The 17,630-nt window shown below is 37.5% G+C and overlaps 1 protein-coding gene across 1 annotated transcript; it reads right to left on the bottom strand.

Moving 5' to 3' along the window:
* Window positions 1-6,033: 6,033 nt before the first annotated feature.
* LOC139902324 (serine/threonine-protein phosphatase 7 long form homolog) lies at window positions 6,034-8,385 on the bottom strand. The gene is made up of 7 exons (XM_071884964.1): window positions 8,338-8,385; window positions 7,506-7,677; window positions 6,829-7,285; window positions 6,671-6,758; window positions 6,454-6,590; window positions 6,148-6,358; window positions 6,034-6,048 (listed from the first exon to the last, which is right to left on the bottom strand). Exons 1-7 carry the CDS (start codon window positions 8,383-8,385, stop codon window positions 6,034-6,036), a joined length of 1,128 nt encoding a protein of 375 aa, XP_071741065.1.
* Between the last annotated feature and the right edge of the window lie 9,245 nt (window positions 8,386-17,630).

Here is a 17,630-nt window from a genome sequence, read left to right as displayed (position 1 = left end):
GGAATCGAACAGATGATCTATAAATAAAGAAATTAATTATAGTAGCAAGTGAAATGCACTATGCAAAGGTGAGCATGAAAATAAAGGGAACAAGGTGTAAGGGGGTGAAGATTCTGAAGCAGATCTATAGTAAGGGTGACATTTGTCGATTGTCGTTTATCATGAAACACTTGATTATGAAAAGCTTTGTTCTCACCCTTCATGGGTCATTTTGTGCAATCGATAATGAGTTGATAAACAAGAAATGTATTGATGATTGATTAAGTTTATACACAATGGTACAACATAAACGAATTGATAATTCATGACGTTTATTATGACAACATATTAGCCATAAAAGACAGTTCCTTGTGAGTCGCATCCCTACAACACATATTAAGTCTTGCGTTTATTCTTCTTGCCACATTTCCATGCACTTTTATTTTTCACGGTTTTCAGCTTCTCAGGTTAAAGAGACTCACATGATTGGAACTTAATGGACTGTTAATTATTGTTAGGTAAGGGATGTATTTGGGACCAAAACATGAATTTAATGACTAAAAATGCAAATTAAGATTGGGAGTGACTATTTAAGCAAAAATGTGAAAACATGGGGACTAATTTAGCAATTTTGCCTAAAATATAACTAGAGATGCTTTGGCTACGCATTTACACAGTACATGATTAACATAGAATAGTCATGTTGGACTGCATACATTTAAGTATGAGATCGAATCACTCTCGTATGAACATGAAAAACCTTAACTTTTCATTCATATTCCTCTAATAAAACAAAGTACATATATAACAATCAAACTAAGTCAGTGAAGCTTAAATTACAAGTTAAAGGGTCTTTATGTACTTTGTTGATAGTCGAAGGGGTGTAAATATAAATTAAGTTAATCTCTTGTTGTTATAAGTGTTGTTAGGACGTTGATGACGGTTATATGTATATAAGCTTGTTATTAGGGTTTGTACAATATAAGAGAGTGAAATGAAATTGGTGAGTTTTATTCTCAATTTGTTTCTTGCTTAGCATTGTTAGAGTGTTTTAACATGATTTATACTTTATATTAATTAATTGACAGTAATTGGAATGTAAACGTGCACCTAGCACTATGACTGATTTTCAACTAAATGCATGTAAACAAGGGAGGAAAACATGGGGTTATGCATGACTCTATTGGTAAAACAGTTGAGATAACTACTAACACCACTAATCTAAATCAACGGAAAACATGACTAAAACTTGAAAACCATACATACATGCATGTACTTGGGTTGGAACACTGGTTATTGATCGCTCATCTTGAAGTCCAACACATATTAGACTTTTTTTTATTATTCTAAAGAAAATATTATTCATTGCAGTTTTAGACCCCATTTACCATCTTTGCAATTGATAGTTTGTGGTAGTATTGTGGTTGATTTTGCTTGATTTATGCACTTGCAGTAGCGGAGACATGGAGGGGACAAATGGGTACTCAGCCTCCCCCAATAGGCCCAATTCCAATGTATAAATAGCTCATACTTAATTAATTTAACTAAGTCTCTCTCAATTATTCATCTAACCTAATTGTTTGTTGTTACGAATCTTCCAAAACTGAATAGAGAATATATCAACTAAAACATATCGTACAAGTTTACTTATCAATTATTTACATGGGTCATATACGCATTAAACAAATGAACAATCATAATGCAAATTTTACATGGGTCATATTCACAAGTTTACTTTCATAATGCAAATTTTATAGTAGCATTTTTTATATGTTTAATAGAAGTAGTTATCTATATACGCATTAAACATATAAAATAGATTATATACATAAGAAGTTGATCACTTTTAGTTTTATTAGGTTTGCGTTTTTAATTTCCAAGTAAGCATCTCCTATTGTTTAATCCTGGCTTCGCCTCTAGACACTTGTATATCTTCACTCTCACCAAAGGTAAATTTCCGTTAAAAGGCACACTTAAGGATGATGTCGCTATCAAAACAGCAGGATGTGATCTTAGCGACAACCATCCAAGAATTTGATCACTTTTATTTTTATTAGGTTTGCTTTTTAAATTTCCAAGTAAGCCTCTCCTATTGTTTAATCCTGGCTTCGCCTCTAGACACTTGTATATCTTCACTCTCACCAAAGGTAAATTTATGTTAAAGGACACACTTAAGGATGATGTCGCTATCAAAACAGCAGGATGTGATCTTAGCGACAACCATCCTGAAGTTTATGACCTCATCTTTGATGTCCTTCTCAGTAAAAAGTCAAGGTATGATCACCCGTATACTTTAGTCGGTAGTTTAAATCATTGAGACATAAACTATATTAGTTGTTAGACATGGTTAATTAGAAAACGTCTGTTATAATTTTAAACCACAATGTTAATAGATATGAAATTAACCTATAATTTCAAACAAATGAACAATCAAGAGCAATCAAAAGGTTGTAGGTTCAATTATATCGGTGAACATGTATATATTAGTGGACAAATATGGGGTGTGTAATTTTGCATTTCAATAAGAGCACTCTCAACGGGATTGTCTTTCTTCTGCCAATTTGGTTGCCAATTTCATGGCACCATTAGGAGTAAGTCACCAATCTGTCGTCAATTGAAGCTCGTACTCCATTTCGTGGTTTTGAAACAGATTTCATCACGAGCATATTTTCTTTGTTCCTAGTATTTAAATTTTATTTTATTTTGATATCATTTTAATTTGAGAATTGTGATTGATTGTTCAGAAATTGAAAATATCATATGAGTTGTTGAGGTGATAAAGGGAAGAAGATGATCTTTATCCTTAGCCTTTTTTTATTTTTTATTACATTATGGGGCCCGCCACTATGAATAATGGAGCACATAATATGTTTTTCTCGTTTATGAAATAATAATAAATAAATAAAAATTTTAATACGAATTATAAATATATAAATAATATGGAGTGTATTGGAGTATATATTAAATAATAATAATAATGTATAATTTATTTTATATTTATGTATAATATAACTATAAATAATATTATTAATAATAATAAATGTAATATTAAAATAATAAATGTGGGTACATGTGATGGTATGTCATGATTGAAAGTGAATTGTGATGGGTTAGTGATGGAAAGAAAATGAGTAGGAAATGGTGATATGGCGCTGATGTGGCACTATGTTAATATGAAGACGAGTGTCATGGTTGGGAAAGCTCTAATAAAAAATGAAATAAACTAAAATAATGCATACATTTTCTTTTTTGTTCTCGAGCCAACGAGTGAAGAAGTATCCGGTCATCCATTATTATTTGATCCAGATAAGTGTGTGTCGTTTTTAATAATGTCAAGCGATGTTATAAAATCTAAAAATGGTGATCTATTGCATGCAATATAAAAACTTGGTAACGATGTTTATGGCAATAACTGGGTGACATGTTGAATATTGAATATTTCTGCACACTTGAATATTATGATGGTTACTCTAAGGTTGCTCCCATTGGTAACGTCTTGCTCTCCATCCACACCTTAGTCCAGGAGGACGCCATTGGCAACGGCTAGTCCTCCTGTTAGTCCTTGTGTTAGTGCTTGTGTTAGCCCTTTTGTGAAATTTTTGAGGACGGAGCAAATGTATTTATTTATTGTACGAGTAGTATTAAAACTTGTACATTCTTTAATTAAATAATATAAGTGGGTCCCAATTTATTTGAGAGAGTATGTCATGGCTGGGAGTGTTTAGTCCTGGTTTAGTCTTGGGAAGCAAGTGCTAATGTGGCGCTGATGTGGCACCCAAGACTAAGGATGGAGAACTTCCTCCATTGGGAGCACTCTAATACTGATTTTTTTTTTTTAAATAGTAATTTTATTAAAGTCACTTGCAAAAATGGAAATTTTACAAAATTCATTACGAAAATGGTAAAACCGAAGTTCCAAACTTCGGTTTTGCCAAATCCGAAGTTTGAAACTTCGGTTTTGGTGTTTTATTCGTTTACACAGTGACTAGGCTGACATGTGTACAATCTTTTGCCACCCGTGCCCTAAACCGAAGTTTGAAACTTCAGTTTTGCAGGCTTTTCGACAAAACCGAAGTTTGAAACTTCGATTTTGGTCCTGCCATATTTTGTTCTCTTTTAACTCGAATCTTGCTTTTGCAGGTCGAAATCTATGATTTTCTACATCTATTTATATCACTTGAAACTTCATTCTCAATAACAACATCACATACAACACAACCACATTTCAAACACATCAAACTGAGTTTTATGTATCAGTGAAATCACCAGTTGAAAACTACAAAAAACACTAAATCACATTCTAAAAAAATGGCCAATGATGAGAACGATGGATGGGAATACCTACTTGACATTGATGATTCCGACCCCACTCAATTTGTATCAGTTTCAAAACCCACTGAAACCATTTTGGTGCCGACTGAGTCGCCACCATTCCCCTGACCGTTAGAGTCCCCCCAACGAAACCGTCAAAAATAAAAGCAACGTATTTCACCACCATGACCTGTTCTGCGCGGTTCCGAGTCTAACAAAAAGAACAAATTATCGTACCGAATCCCTGGACCCACTGGTATTTTCCAAGATGCGTATGAACTTCGAAATAACGAGAATAACGTTGTGGATGATATATCTACGCAAGATTTTGTAAGGGAAATAATAAACAGACCTGAAGTGGATGATTCGTTTACACTGGATCTGTGGCTACATGCGATGGAGTTTGCATATCCGTACGGAGGTAAACAACAAAATTGTATACTCATTTTTAAAACCATAAGCCAACAGTCTAGGTGTATTGTTGTAGGTGTATTGTTGTAACTGCAGGTAGATCTGATATAGCAAGCATTCTGAGGCAGCATAGATTTTTTACCAGTTCATCAAGTTGTTGGTGTTGTTAAGACTTGTGAGAAAAATGATCTCGGTGATCTGTCTATAACACTGAAAGTGAGTTTACATCACCAACTTATGTATATTTTCATAATTGTATTGCGTTGACTAAAACAGGTTAATGTAATTATATTCATTTATGTTTAATAGGACACTACGGGTACTATTCGAAGAATAATATCTAGCAAGATCATCGATGGTGTTCATGGGAAGTATGAAGGTGTCAAAGGCATACGTGAGGGAGCTGTTTTGGTGCTATAAAATTGTTCTATCTTTTGCCCTATTGTGAAGGTTAAAATCCTTAACATTACACGCAAGGAGTTAATAAAGGTGTTCTTTAAATACGGTGGATCTACCCAGAGACTTGTGTTGTTGTTGTTTAAAATAAACTATTGTTATTGTTGTTTTAAATAATCTATTGTTATTTGTTGTTATTATTATTTAAAATAAACTAGTTGTTATTTTTGTTTAAAAACGATACTAAATGTAAATCACAAACGCAATATATATTTAAACAAGTCCAAAAGATAAACATTACAACGAATATAAAATAAATACAACTAATCAATGACCATGACGTCCCCCATGTATATATCGTAGGTGATGACCGGTTCCACACCTTGTTGGTTGTGTTTGTCTTTGACTCCTCCGCGGTACTTGTTGCCGGTTTTCATCATCGCCCATGGTTAAATCCTCGACAGGCTCATCCTCAAGTGGGTAATCAGAAACACTCACGTCAAGAGGGCTTCGAGAGGACGAGCCACCTACATATGTTCGGTGGGAGGTCTGAGAGGAAGATCCATGATGTGTTTCTTGAGGGGTCCGAGAGGATGATCCATGATGCGTGTTCAACGGGGTATTGTATATGTTTGTATGGGTATTGAAGACGTTCTGATAGGTATTGTAGACGTTTTGATGGGTATTATATGTGTTTCGAGGGGTAATGTATGTGTCATGAGGGTTATGATACGTTTGGTGAGGATCATGATAATGCGCCTGATCACCGTAATCATTAGCCGAGAACTCGAAGTTTTGTGACGGATAGTATTCAAATGGAGCACCTGGCTGATTATGATGCGCGTATGAAAGTAGCTGATGTGGCATGTCATAAAATGCTTGCGGGTTAGGTTGACTGTTTGGTTGCATTTGTGCAAATGCCATATCTTGCATCCTTCAAAGCCCTTCCTCCTGTATATAGTTATAAGTAAACCAATATTATAACAAAAGTTTATCGATCGTGAGGTTATTATTTATAAATAATAAAAATATTACACAATTGTTACTTACATATACATTAGTAGTCCCTGCCCAATTGGGATATGTGTTGGTGCCGTCATCGATTTCGGGATCTGTAATGTGCACAACTGTGCGAGCCTTGTACCAGTCATAGTAATCTCTACTCACACCCCCACCATCCCTACCAACAAATAAACGATTGGCTCGGTCATTCCATTGTCCGATGTACGTGACGTGGGGGACAATAGCCCTCAGATCAGCACTTTTTTCATGCAAATGTTTGTCTTATGTAAATAATGATGCGTCTGAGCGGGAAGCAAGTGTTCAACACTTGGAATAGGCTGACCCCATCCAAACTGCCTACAAACCCGATTGGGTAGATGTGTCTCAATAGTAGCCAATATAATAGCACCACGGTATGACCATAAGGCTCTGTCAGCTATGCACTGCCGGGGTAGTCGGCTCAATAACAAATCATAGGGTTGCCATATAAACTGCATCAACATATTATAATACTTAATAAATGTTTTGACTTTAACATAGCTTCTATAGTTTCATACCAAATAAGTGTTACCTGTCTAGGCTTTAATGCCGCAAGTAGGGAGCGATACGTAGACAATACATGTGCTGACGTATTTTTGTTTGTCCGTTTACCATGCCACCTACATATGAATAACACATATAAATGAATATAGTTACAGTAACTAAAGGTATACAGTAACAATGATATACCTCGAACCATAGGGTGCTCGAATCAGTGGAATCTGGTTCGGTGGCAGGTCCACTGGAATAATGCGTACATCATTTTTGAGAATTAGCGCGATGGATGGAATTCGTTCATACACCCACTGTTGTACTAAAAGTAGCGCACCATTAATGGCCTTGACTTCATAGTTTGTGGCCGCTTTACACAAATTTCTATAAAGATGTGCGAGAACCGCACTACCCCAACTTATACGTCTATCTGAACTCAAGTCAATGATGGTATGCAATAAACTTAAAGGGACATCGTAGGCATTAGAATCAGAAAATAGAACGCCGCTCATCAGAGCTAAAATGTATACTCTAGCCCGCTGTTGGTGAGACTCGATAGTGTCTCCAACATTTTCTGCCAACTCCGCCATTAAAACAGAAAGTAATATCCTCCCTTTCTGTATACCCCTATCACCAATAGCTTCAGCAGCGATCCCTAAGTAGGTAATGACAAACGGTATCCAATTCCTATCATTTGTTTCATACCAAATACCGGATACAACCACCCCGTCTATTGGTAAACCCCATAAAACCTGAACGTCTTGCAACGTTATAGTTGCTTCTCCTACATATATTAATATGGATTATAATATATATATATATATATATATATATTGAAATAAATAATTAATATATATAAGGTAATGATTTTATACCAATCGGTAAATGAAACGTATGCGTCTCCGGGCGCCATCTTTCAACCATAGCAATAAAAAGTGACCAATCGAGTATTTGTTTACCCAATCTACAAACTAAACCTAACCCCACATTATCAAGATACACCTGCACCCTCTCATCAATTGTTTCGTTTTGTAGCCCTGAAATATGCTGCCAAAAGCTCAGATCAGATCTTCTTGGTTTGATCAACACGTCCTCGTCAAGCTTCTTGGTAAAAATTGCATATGATCTATGATTCCTTTCCGCTTGTAAAAATAATAAAGAACTATCAATTAGCTCCGATTAACACGTACTTGATTCGTTTGAGCCTTTTTTTTTGTTGAAAATAGGAGGTTTTTTCAATTTTTTTTTGTTTGGGATTGTGATTTGTGTGTGAGAGTCGAAGTATCGGACTTCAGATTTATACAGACCCAAAACCGAAGTTTGAAACTTCGGTTTCCACGTGGCACCTTCGGATTCGTCAGTTTTGTTTTTAACGGATTAAGAGTAATTAATGGGATAAGTTTACAGTAAAAGCGGTAGCTGGAATTTAAAGCAAAACCGAAGTTTGGAACTTCGGTTTTGACACGTTTGCCAGTCCAGTCAGCTAGTCAGCATAGTAAACGAATAAAGCACCAAAACGGAAGTTCCAAACTTCGGATTTGGCAAAACCGAAGTTTAGAACTTCGGTTTTACCATTTTCGTAATGAATTTTGTAAAATTTCCATTTTTAAAAGAGAGGTTAATAAAATTACTATTTTAAAAAAAATCCTCTAATACTAGCATGCGTATAACTCAAGAAGTTGATTTGTGTTATTTAGTTTCTTATACCTCAAACAATTTAACATACTTATTTGTTCTCTCATTATAGTTGTCCATTTTCTATTTCAACTTCCATAACTATATGTATGTGTATATATTTTGAAATCACTAAAGTTGACATTTTATTAAGAGATTCTCAACATCGTTGTCTTCCTGGTTCTCCAATACTTTGAATACCAATGGCGCTAACGTTACATCAGTAACATTTGATGGTGTTTGTTTTATGTTTTTGTCGGGTTTTTGTAGTTTGACCTGTGATGTCAGTCATAATATGGTGATTATGTATAGTCTTGTAACAAGTTAAATAGCAAACTAATGTTAAAGTTGTCATTATAATCATTACATTAAAGCATTCGACATTTAACAAACTGAGATCTTTTCAATAACAAAATAGAATATGGTGAAACACATAGAAGCAGAGTATTTCCTTACATGAGACATAAAAACTTAAAACAACACTATATGTTTTTCATTTGGATGATTTCGTTTAGAGATTTTAAACTCACTATTTGTTTACTTTGATTTTGAATGACATAGTATGTTTGATCATTTTGTGTCAAGTCGTGTATTGTAGTCATTGAATAATCATAAAAGTGATCAAGTGAAAATGCATATTGTAGGGTTGCTCAAAAACATAATTGTAACACCCCGTTTTCCCTGTATATGATTTATTATGTCAGGTCACGCCTTGTGTCGCGGCGCGACACAGAAGGCCGCGGCGTGGCAACACATTAGAATCTGGATCAGAAAGTATGGTAAAGAAGGCACCAGACCACGGTATAGGTCGCGGCGCGACCATTTATGCCACGGCGCAGCATTTCTGCTGAACTGGTTCCTGTTTTCGCAATATTTAGGCAAAGTGAGGGGCATTTTGGTCTTTTTACGTTTGAACCAGATTGAGATCTTAAATCTCATCCACTCCTTTCATTTCCTAATTTCTTTTCCCTTTTCATTTCAATTTTCTCTCAAAAAACTCAAACACCCAATTGAATTCAAAGGGATTTTTGGAAAGGAAGAAGCGGTATTTGATCTTGGGCGTAGTTGACTAGGTTGTTCTCCTCGTTCTTAGCTACACGGTGATACTAGTGGTAAGCTCTAACTCCGAATTTCATTTTCGTGTTCATCATTCAAATTTGGGGCTTTTGATTGTTTGATTCATAGATGGAACTCATTTAGTTGTTAATTGAAGATTAACACCAAGATTCGGGTTTGTAAGTGTTAAAGGCGGGTTTTGGGTTGGTTAATGATTTAACCACGTTTAAGACTTGAGAATGGTGTATAATCACTAGTGTTAGTGATTATTAATGTTTTGGAGACTTTTAGGGTTCCTGTGGTTGACTAATTTTGAATAGAGTCGAAATTAGGGTTTGTTGAGGATTATAACCCGAATGTCGATTCAATGAGGTTTGTAAACTTAAAATGGATTAAGTTGAAGTATAAAACCGAGTTAAACATGTTTTGGTGTCAAAACTTGTAAATGGTGAGATTTTGACCTTATGGGTCAAAATTAGGGTTTATGGGCGATTTTGAGAACGATAAGTGTTTAACACTTGTGTTCGGGTTTAATTGGCATATTAGGACCATTATCACTTGTGTTAGTGATTATTGGTTAGTTTGGGCGTGGTTTGTCCTTGGAAGTGCATTTGGGTCGAATTTGCACTAAGTGTCAAATTGGGTTGGTTTGTAAATCCAATCTAAGTGTGTTGTTGAATTTGTGATAATGGATTAGGTACTTTCCATTGACGAGTTGCGAATTACTTGGAAGCATTTCTTCAAGGCGACAAGGTGAGTGTTAATATCATATGTGCATATGTATGTGTAGGATGGGTGCGGGTCGGGTGAAGTGGTTCTCGGTTATAGAGCTCACTTCACATATAGGTGGATTTGATGGACTTGTGTATAGGTCCAATTGGCACGGTTGTGCGTTTTGGTTGACCACCTTTGGCGAGGTGCACACTTTGTGTGTACGTTATCACATGGGCGTGTGATGTGGACTTATATAACCCCAATGACGAAGGGTTAATATAGTGAGTGGAATAATTATATGCGTAGGTATATAATGTATTTATTTATTGTAGCTTGAGATGTGAAGTGTCGATGTGCTAAGACACCACATTTCACGTAACGAGTGAAGTGTCAATGTGCTAAGACACCAATTAAAGTAATGTGAGGGGTGAAGTGTCGATGTGTTAAGACACCACCCGGAGTGAAGTATCGATGTGCTAAGATGCCACTCCAAGAGAATAACGGGTGAAGTGCCGATGTGTTAAGGTGCCACTCGAGGTGAAGTATCGACGTGTTAAGATGCCACCTCAAGTAAAATGAAGAGTGAAGTGTCGAAGTGTTAAGACACTACTCGGGGTGAAGTGTCGACGTGTTAAGACGCCACCTGGGGTGAAGTATCGAAGTGTTAAGATGCCACCTGTGGGGTTAGTGTACGAAGTGTTAAGTGCACTAATGGTTGTTATGAACATCGATGACTTGTTTCGCGAAGTTATTCCCTTGCGAAGATTTGGTTAACCATGGTTATTGCGTTGTAAGTGTAAGCATTTTATGTTATTCGAGTTATATATATATATATATATATATATATATATATATATATATATATATATATATATATATATATATATATATATATATATATATATATATATATATATATACGTATAACGTTGTTTTGTCGTGATATTGCTAACCCTCCAGGTGTAGTTTATTGGCATTGTTCACATCGTTGTTGGTGAACTTATATTTTGTGGATGTATCTTTAGCTCATTGCTTAGTGATCTTACGGTATGCTTAGACTAGCTTGCCTTTATGCTTGGATGCTCCAGTATACAGTATTTGGATATTTGTGTGGCGTGTCCATTTTATGCATATATATGTATGTAGTATATTTTCACTCACTAAGCGTTAGCTTACCCTCTCGTTGTTGATATTTTTATAGGTTCGTATGCTTGGCGGCTCGGGTAAGCTTGGGAATTAGAGATCTTGGCTAGGTTGCTTTAGAAGATCTTGCTTTTGGACTTGATTAAGATTTGGGTAGCGTAGTCCCAAATCACCATGCTCGGTTTTGTGTAAACGTAACTAGTCGGGTCATAATGTTTATAACCGATTTACGATTTAATTAATGAACCATTGTATTAAGGAGTTTAAATTATTAATGTATGTTTTAAGTTCGTTGAACTTACTTTGGTAACAAATATGTTTTGGAAATTGTGTAATGAGACCTAAAGTATTATTTAACGCGCATTAAAAGGAAAAATTTTTATGGGCCGGTTTTAATACGGGTTGGGTTGTTTCAAGTGGTATCAGAGCATGGTTTAAGGGATTTAGATGACTTGAGGTAAGTGCCTAGACTTAGACTTATGTGTGTGCTTATTTGCTGCGGGACTTGTAGGTGAACGGGTCGGACGGGGACTTGGTTAGTGCCTTAGTGTGTAGGTGAACTAACTAGGATTTTGGATTGTGTTGTGATGTTACTCCTTGCGTACCTTTATATCATGTAGGAATTTTGGTTGCGTTGGCTATTATAATCGAGCGAGGCGGTCGTTGTACTAACAAGTCGATACGGCATGTGTGCGTAATAAGGACTTGCAAACCTTATTACGGGTGCAAATCGTGTCTAACAAGTGATGTACGACGAGTGTTGAGCAAGATGGGGCGGTGTTATGCGTGTTGTTTTATACGTTCGTGGACTAATCGTTTTGCATTCTTTAGAATGACGACGCGAAACAAGATCGAGACGAATGACGAGGAGTTTAACTCTAGAGTTGCGGCCGCCGTTGCGGAGAAAATGAGTGCGTTTCGAGAAGAAATGGATAGGAAGTATTTCGAATTTCGGGGTAGTAGTGAAATGGAGTGTTGTCTTAAGAGCTTCATGAGGACTAAACCCCCGATGTATGACGGGAAACTGGATCCTTTGGTAAGCACAACTTGGATCTCGGATGTCGAAGGGTGTTTTTGTACTATTGAATGCCCTCCTGAGAAGAAGACGAGACTCGCTACTAGTTTGTTGCGGGGTAGGGCAAAGGATTGGTTGGATGGTAAGTTTGATCTTGTTGGTGGTGAGCCGTTTATGGCTTTATCGTGGGACGAGTTTAAGAAGGAATTCTTCGAGGAGTTCTGGACTTCAGCCGATTTGTCGGAAATGTGTAATGAGTTGCGAAATTTGCAACAGGGTTCTATGGATCTGAATACTCTCAAGACGACCTTTATGGCGAAGGCTCGTTTTTGCCCGGAGTATTTGGGAAATGATAATTTGTTGATGCAAGATTTCTATCGGACCTTGAATGATGACTTGAAGAGTAAAATTAGCCGGGGTCAAGCGAAATCTTTTGCGGAATTATTCGACTTGGCTAGAGGTTTCGAGTCGTATTCGCGATCGAAGGTTGGTGAACCTTCAAGTGAGAGAAGGGTTGTTTCTTTTGGTGCTCCAAGTAAGAGGACTAAGGGTCCGAGTGTGAGCACGGGTGGTACACGGACGGGTATAGTAGATTCTAGTGCATCTAGATGTTACAATTGTGGCATGAGGGGTCACAAGTCTTGGGAATGTTCGGTACCAAAGGGTGATGGCATGGTGTGTTTCAATTGTCAAGAGGAAGGACATCGTAAGTCAGAATGTCCCAAGTTAGCGGGGACGGGTGCGGCAAGGAGACGTTAAGGTACGTTTCGTTTTAATAAATATGCCCTTTGATTATTTATTAAGTGCCGTTTGAGTTTGAGTTGTTAAATGCCTTGTGTTGTGCATGTTTTCGTCATGGGTGACGTTCCTAATGGAAGTACCCTATGGTGACGCTTTGATTGTTGGGCGAAGGGCGTAAGACTTGGCGTAACCAAGCATTCCTTAGTATTTGGGAAATGTTTCTACCAAGCCATGGAAATGAGTTTTGGTGTTCGATTGTTAAGTGCGTGTTCGCTATAGTGTGGAAGTTGATGAACTATGAGGTTCGTCAGGTGGTTGGAACCCTTGAGATCGAGTGTTTTGAATCTCGATGTATGTTGGTAATGGAGTTTATATGACGCGACATTAGGTGCCTCTTTTATACCTACTAGTGTGGTGTTCGACTCCGATTGTGTTGTGGTTACATTGTACTTAGGGTACCGGAGTGAAACCCTTAGGTACATGAGTGACTAGGTGAAATTTAACAAACTAAAGCAATTGGATGATTGCGAGGGTATGGTTTGTGAAATCGTGGTACACTTTACGTTCGAAGTGTTTAAGGATGGTTTGAAATCCATCGTGTGCTCAAGATTGGAGCAAGATATGGTGATGGGTCGTGTGAGCCCAATCGTTTGTAAAGTCTACCTTTGGTAGCATTGTACGGTTGTACGAGTTGTGGATATGGGACGTAGTTCCAAGTGGGGGAGTTACACTCCCGCACGAGGAAGTTTTAGTGTGAGATTTCGGATGATGCTTTTGGTAGATCCGAAAAATGTTGTCGAGACCTGGTTTTGGTCAATTTGTGGTAGATTACAATTTCGGATAAATTGTACTTATGGTTTGGATTTGAATTATCACCAAGGTGGTAATGTGGTAAATCTTGTTGAGAGGTAATGGACGTGTTTGGTGAGCAAGGCGAAATCCTTCTGTTAAGGGAGGTGTGTGTCGGATTCTCTTCTAGAGAATTATTGTTTTGTGCCTATGTTTGATATAGGTGGTTCTTGCTCGAGTGTGTGAATGGTTAGTGGTATCCGTTAGGATTCACTATGGCGTAGCAGAGCGCGATGTTACGCTACTCGTCGTTCGAGGCCAAAAGGGCGTTGATTGATGAAGCATGACTTTCGGAGTCCGCTGACTTCATCATGGTATTGGTGATTGATGAAGCATGACCTTTAGGGTCCGCTGACTTCATCATGGGAGTATGCGATTGGTGGAGCATGACCTTCGGGGTCCGCTGACTTCATCATGAGTGAGGTGTTATATTGGTGAAGCATGACCGTTGACGGGGTCCGCTGACTTCATCCGGTGTTGAATGATCTATCGGTTGTTTTATACACCGATGGTGGGTTCGCAAGGACCGTGTGGTGTGATCTATCGGTTGTTTTATACACCGATGGTGGGATCGTGAGGACCATGTTGTATGATTAGTGAGGCGATAACCGTGTTTCGCTCACATGATGTTACGAGTGTGACAATAGTCGATTTTGGACACCTTAGGATTAGCGTTGCCATAGTCGTTTTGAGCGCTTTTGGTTTTAGCCGTTGCTTATGATGTTAGGATAGTGGCGTATTAGTTGTATTGCGCACTACAAAGGATGTTTAGCCATAAGTGTAACCCGTAAGGATTCATGTGGTTCGATCTTCAATGTTTGGATTGTTGACTTTAGGTTGAGACTTGGTCGCTTTTAGCGTTGTCCTTGGTAAAGGTACGCTAAGGAATTGATATCTCGGTTCGAGATTGGTCGAGTGTTTCCCGATGTGAGGGATTGAGCAAGGTTTTAGTGCTCGGATTGTGGATTTGATGAATCGCGAGTGACGATTTAGTTGTTAAAGGCAATTTAGTGGGAAGAATTGCTTAGGAAAGTTGGTTTGAAAAGCTTGTTCGAGGACCATTTAGTGTGGGTCCATTTGGGTTCGTGACTAGGATCACGAGGACGTGATCGAATTTAAGTGGGGGAGAGTTGTAACACCCCATTTTCCCTGTATATAATTTATTATGTCAAGTCACGCCTTGTGTTGCGGCGCGACATAGAAGGCCGCGGCATGGCAACACATTAGAATCTGGATCAGAAAGTATGGTAAAGAAGGCACCAGACCACAGTATAGGTCGCGGCGCGACCATTTATGCCGCGGCGCGGCATTTCTGCTGAACTCGTTCCTGTTTTCGCAATATTTAGGCAAAGTGAGGGGCATTTTGGTTTTTTCGCGTTTGAACCAGATTGAGATCTTAAATCTCATCCACTCCTTTCATTTCCTAATTTCTTTTCCCTTTTCATTTCATTTTCCTCTCAAAAAACTCAAACACCCAATTGAATTCAAAGGGATTTTTGGAAAGGAAGAAGCGGGATTTGATCTTGGGCGTAGTTGACTAGGTTGTTCTCTTCGTTCTTAGCTACACGGTGATACTAGTGGTAAGCTCTAACTCCGAATTTCATTTTCGTGTTCATCATTCAAATTTGGGGCTTTTGATTGTTTGATTCATAGATGGAACTCATTTAGTTGTTAATTGGAGATTAACACCAAGATTCGGGTTTGTAAGTGTTAAAGGCGGGTTTTGGGTTGGTTAATGATTTAACCACGTTTAAGACTTGAGAATGGTGTATAATCACTAGTGTTAGTGATTATTAATGTTTTGGAGACTTTTAGGGTTCTTGTGGTTGACTAATTTTGACTAGAGTCAAAATTAGGGTTTGTTGAGGATTATAACCCGAATGTCTATTCAATGAGGTTTGTAAACTTAAAATGGATTAATTTGAAGTATAAAACCGAGTTAAACATGTTTTGATGTCAAAACTTGTAAATGGTGAGATTTTGACCTTATGGGTCAAAATTAGGGTTTATGGGCGATTTTGAGAACGATAAGTGTTTAACACTTGTGTTCGGGTTTAATTGGCATATTAGGACCATTATCACTTGTGTTAGTGATTATTGGTTAGTTTGGGCGCGGTTTGTCCTTGGAAGTGCATTTGGGTCAAATTTGCACTAAGTGTCAAATTGGGTTGGTTTGTAAATCCAATCTAAGTGTGTTGTTGAATTTGTGATAATGGATTAGGTACTTTCCATCGACGAGTTGCGGATTACTTGGAAGCATTTCTTCAAGGCGACAAGGTGAGTGTTAATATCCTATGTGCATATGTATGTGTAGGATGGGTGCGGGTCGGGTGAAGTGGTTCTCGGTTATAGAGCTCACTTCACATATAGGTGGATTTGATGGACTTGTGTATAGGTCCAATTGGCACGGTTGTGCATTTTGGTTGACCACCTTTGGCGAGGTGCACACTTTGTGTGTACGTTATCACATGGGCGTGTGATGTGGACTTATATAACCCCAATGACGAATGGTTAATATAGTGAGTGGAATAATTATATGCGTAGGTATATAATGTATTTATTTGTTGTAGCGTGAGATGTGAAGTGTTGATGTGCTAAGACACCACATTTCACGTGACGAGTGAAGTGTCGATGTGCTAAGACACCACTCAAAGTAATGTGAGGGGTGAAGTGTCGATGTGTTAAGACACCACCCGGAGTGAAGTATCGATGTGCTAAGATGCCACTCCAAGAGAATAACGGGTGAAGTGCCGATGTGTTAAGGTGCCACTTGTGATGACCCGTCCTAATCCATCCGGACGAAGTCCATATCGATTATAAACGATTTACAACAGTTGATTACATTGAGAGGTACTTGACCTCTTTATGATACATTTTACAAACATTGCATTCGTTTTTGAAAAGACAATCTTTCATTACATCAAAAGTTGACAGGCATGCATACCATTTCATAATATATCCAACTATAATTGACTTGATAATAATCTTGATGAACTCGACGACTCGAATGCAACGTCTTTTGAAATATGCCATGAATGACTCCAAGTAATATCTATAAAATGAGCAAATGCACAGCGGAAGATTTCTTTCGTACCTGAGAATAAACATGCTTTAAAGTGTCAACCAAAAGGTTGGTGAGTTCATTAGTTTAACTTAAACAATCGTTTCCATCATTTTAATAGACCACAAGATTTCATATTTCCATTTCTCATAAACATACGTCCCATGCATAGAGACAAAAATATCATTCATATGGATTGAACACCTGGTAACCGACATTCACAATATGCATATAAGAATATCCCCATCATTCCGGGATCCTCCTTCGGACATGATATAAATTTCGAAGTACTAAAGCATCCAGTACTTTGGATGGGGCTTGTTGGGCCCGATAGATCTATCTTTAGAGTTCGCGTCAATTAGGGTGTCTGTTCCCTAATTCTTAGATTACCAGACTTAATAAAAAGGGGCATATTCGATTTCGATCATTCAACCGTATAATGTAGTTTCAATTACTTGTGTCTATTTCGTAAAACAGTTATAAAAACAGCGCATGTATTCTCAGTCCCAAAAATATATATTGCGAAAGCATTTAAAAGGGGAGCAAATGAAACTTACGATACTGTATTTTGTAGTAAAAATACATATGACGACATTGAACAAGTGTAGGGTTGGCCTCGGATTCACGAACCTATATCATTTATATATATATATTAACACATATAAACGTAATCGAACAGATTTATATATTATATCTTAAATTATGTATTATATATATTTAATTTGTATATATACTTAAAATGATTAA

The sequence above is a fragment of the Rutidosis leptorrhynchoides genome, chromosome 3, assembly GCF_046630445.1.
Source record: "Rutidosis leptorrhynchoides isolate AG116_Rl617_1_P2 chromosome 3, CSIRO_AGI_Rlap_v1, whole genome shotgun sequence".
NCBI classification, from domain to species: domain Eukaryota; kingdom Viridiplantae; phylum Streptophyta; class Magnoliopsida; order Asterales; family Asteraceae; genus Rutidosis; species Rutidosis leptorrhynchoides.
The sequence above is the reverse complement of the archived record's forward strand: the minus strand, read 5'-3'. Positions and strand labels throughout refer to the sequence as shown.

Bases quoted from the DNA above. Each gene is read 5' to 3' on its own strand.
- LOC139902324 (XM_071884964.1), bottom strand. From the start codon at position 8,385: ATGGACAACTATAATGAGAGAACAAATAAGTATGTTAAATTGTTTGAG. The intron at 6,591-6,670 runs GTAACACTTATT...ATGTTGATGCAG, and splicing joins CGGCATTAAAGCCTAGACAG to TTTATATGGCAACCCTATGA. The intron at 6,359-6,453 runs GTTTGGATGGGG...GCATGAAAAAAG, and splicing joins CCCAATCGGGTTTGTAGGCA to TGCTGATCTGAGGGCTATTG.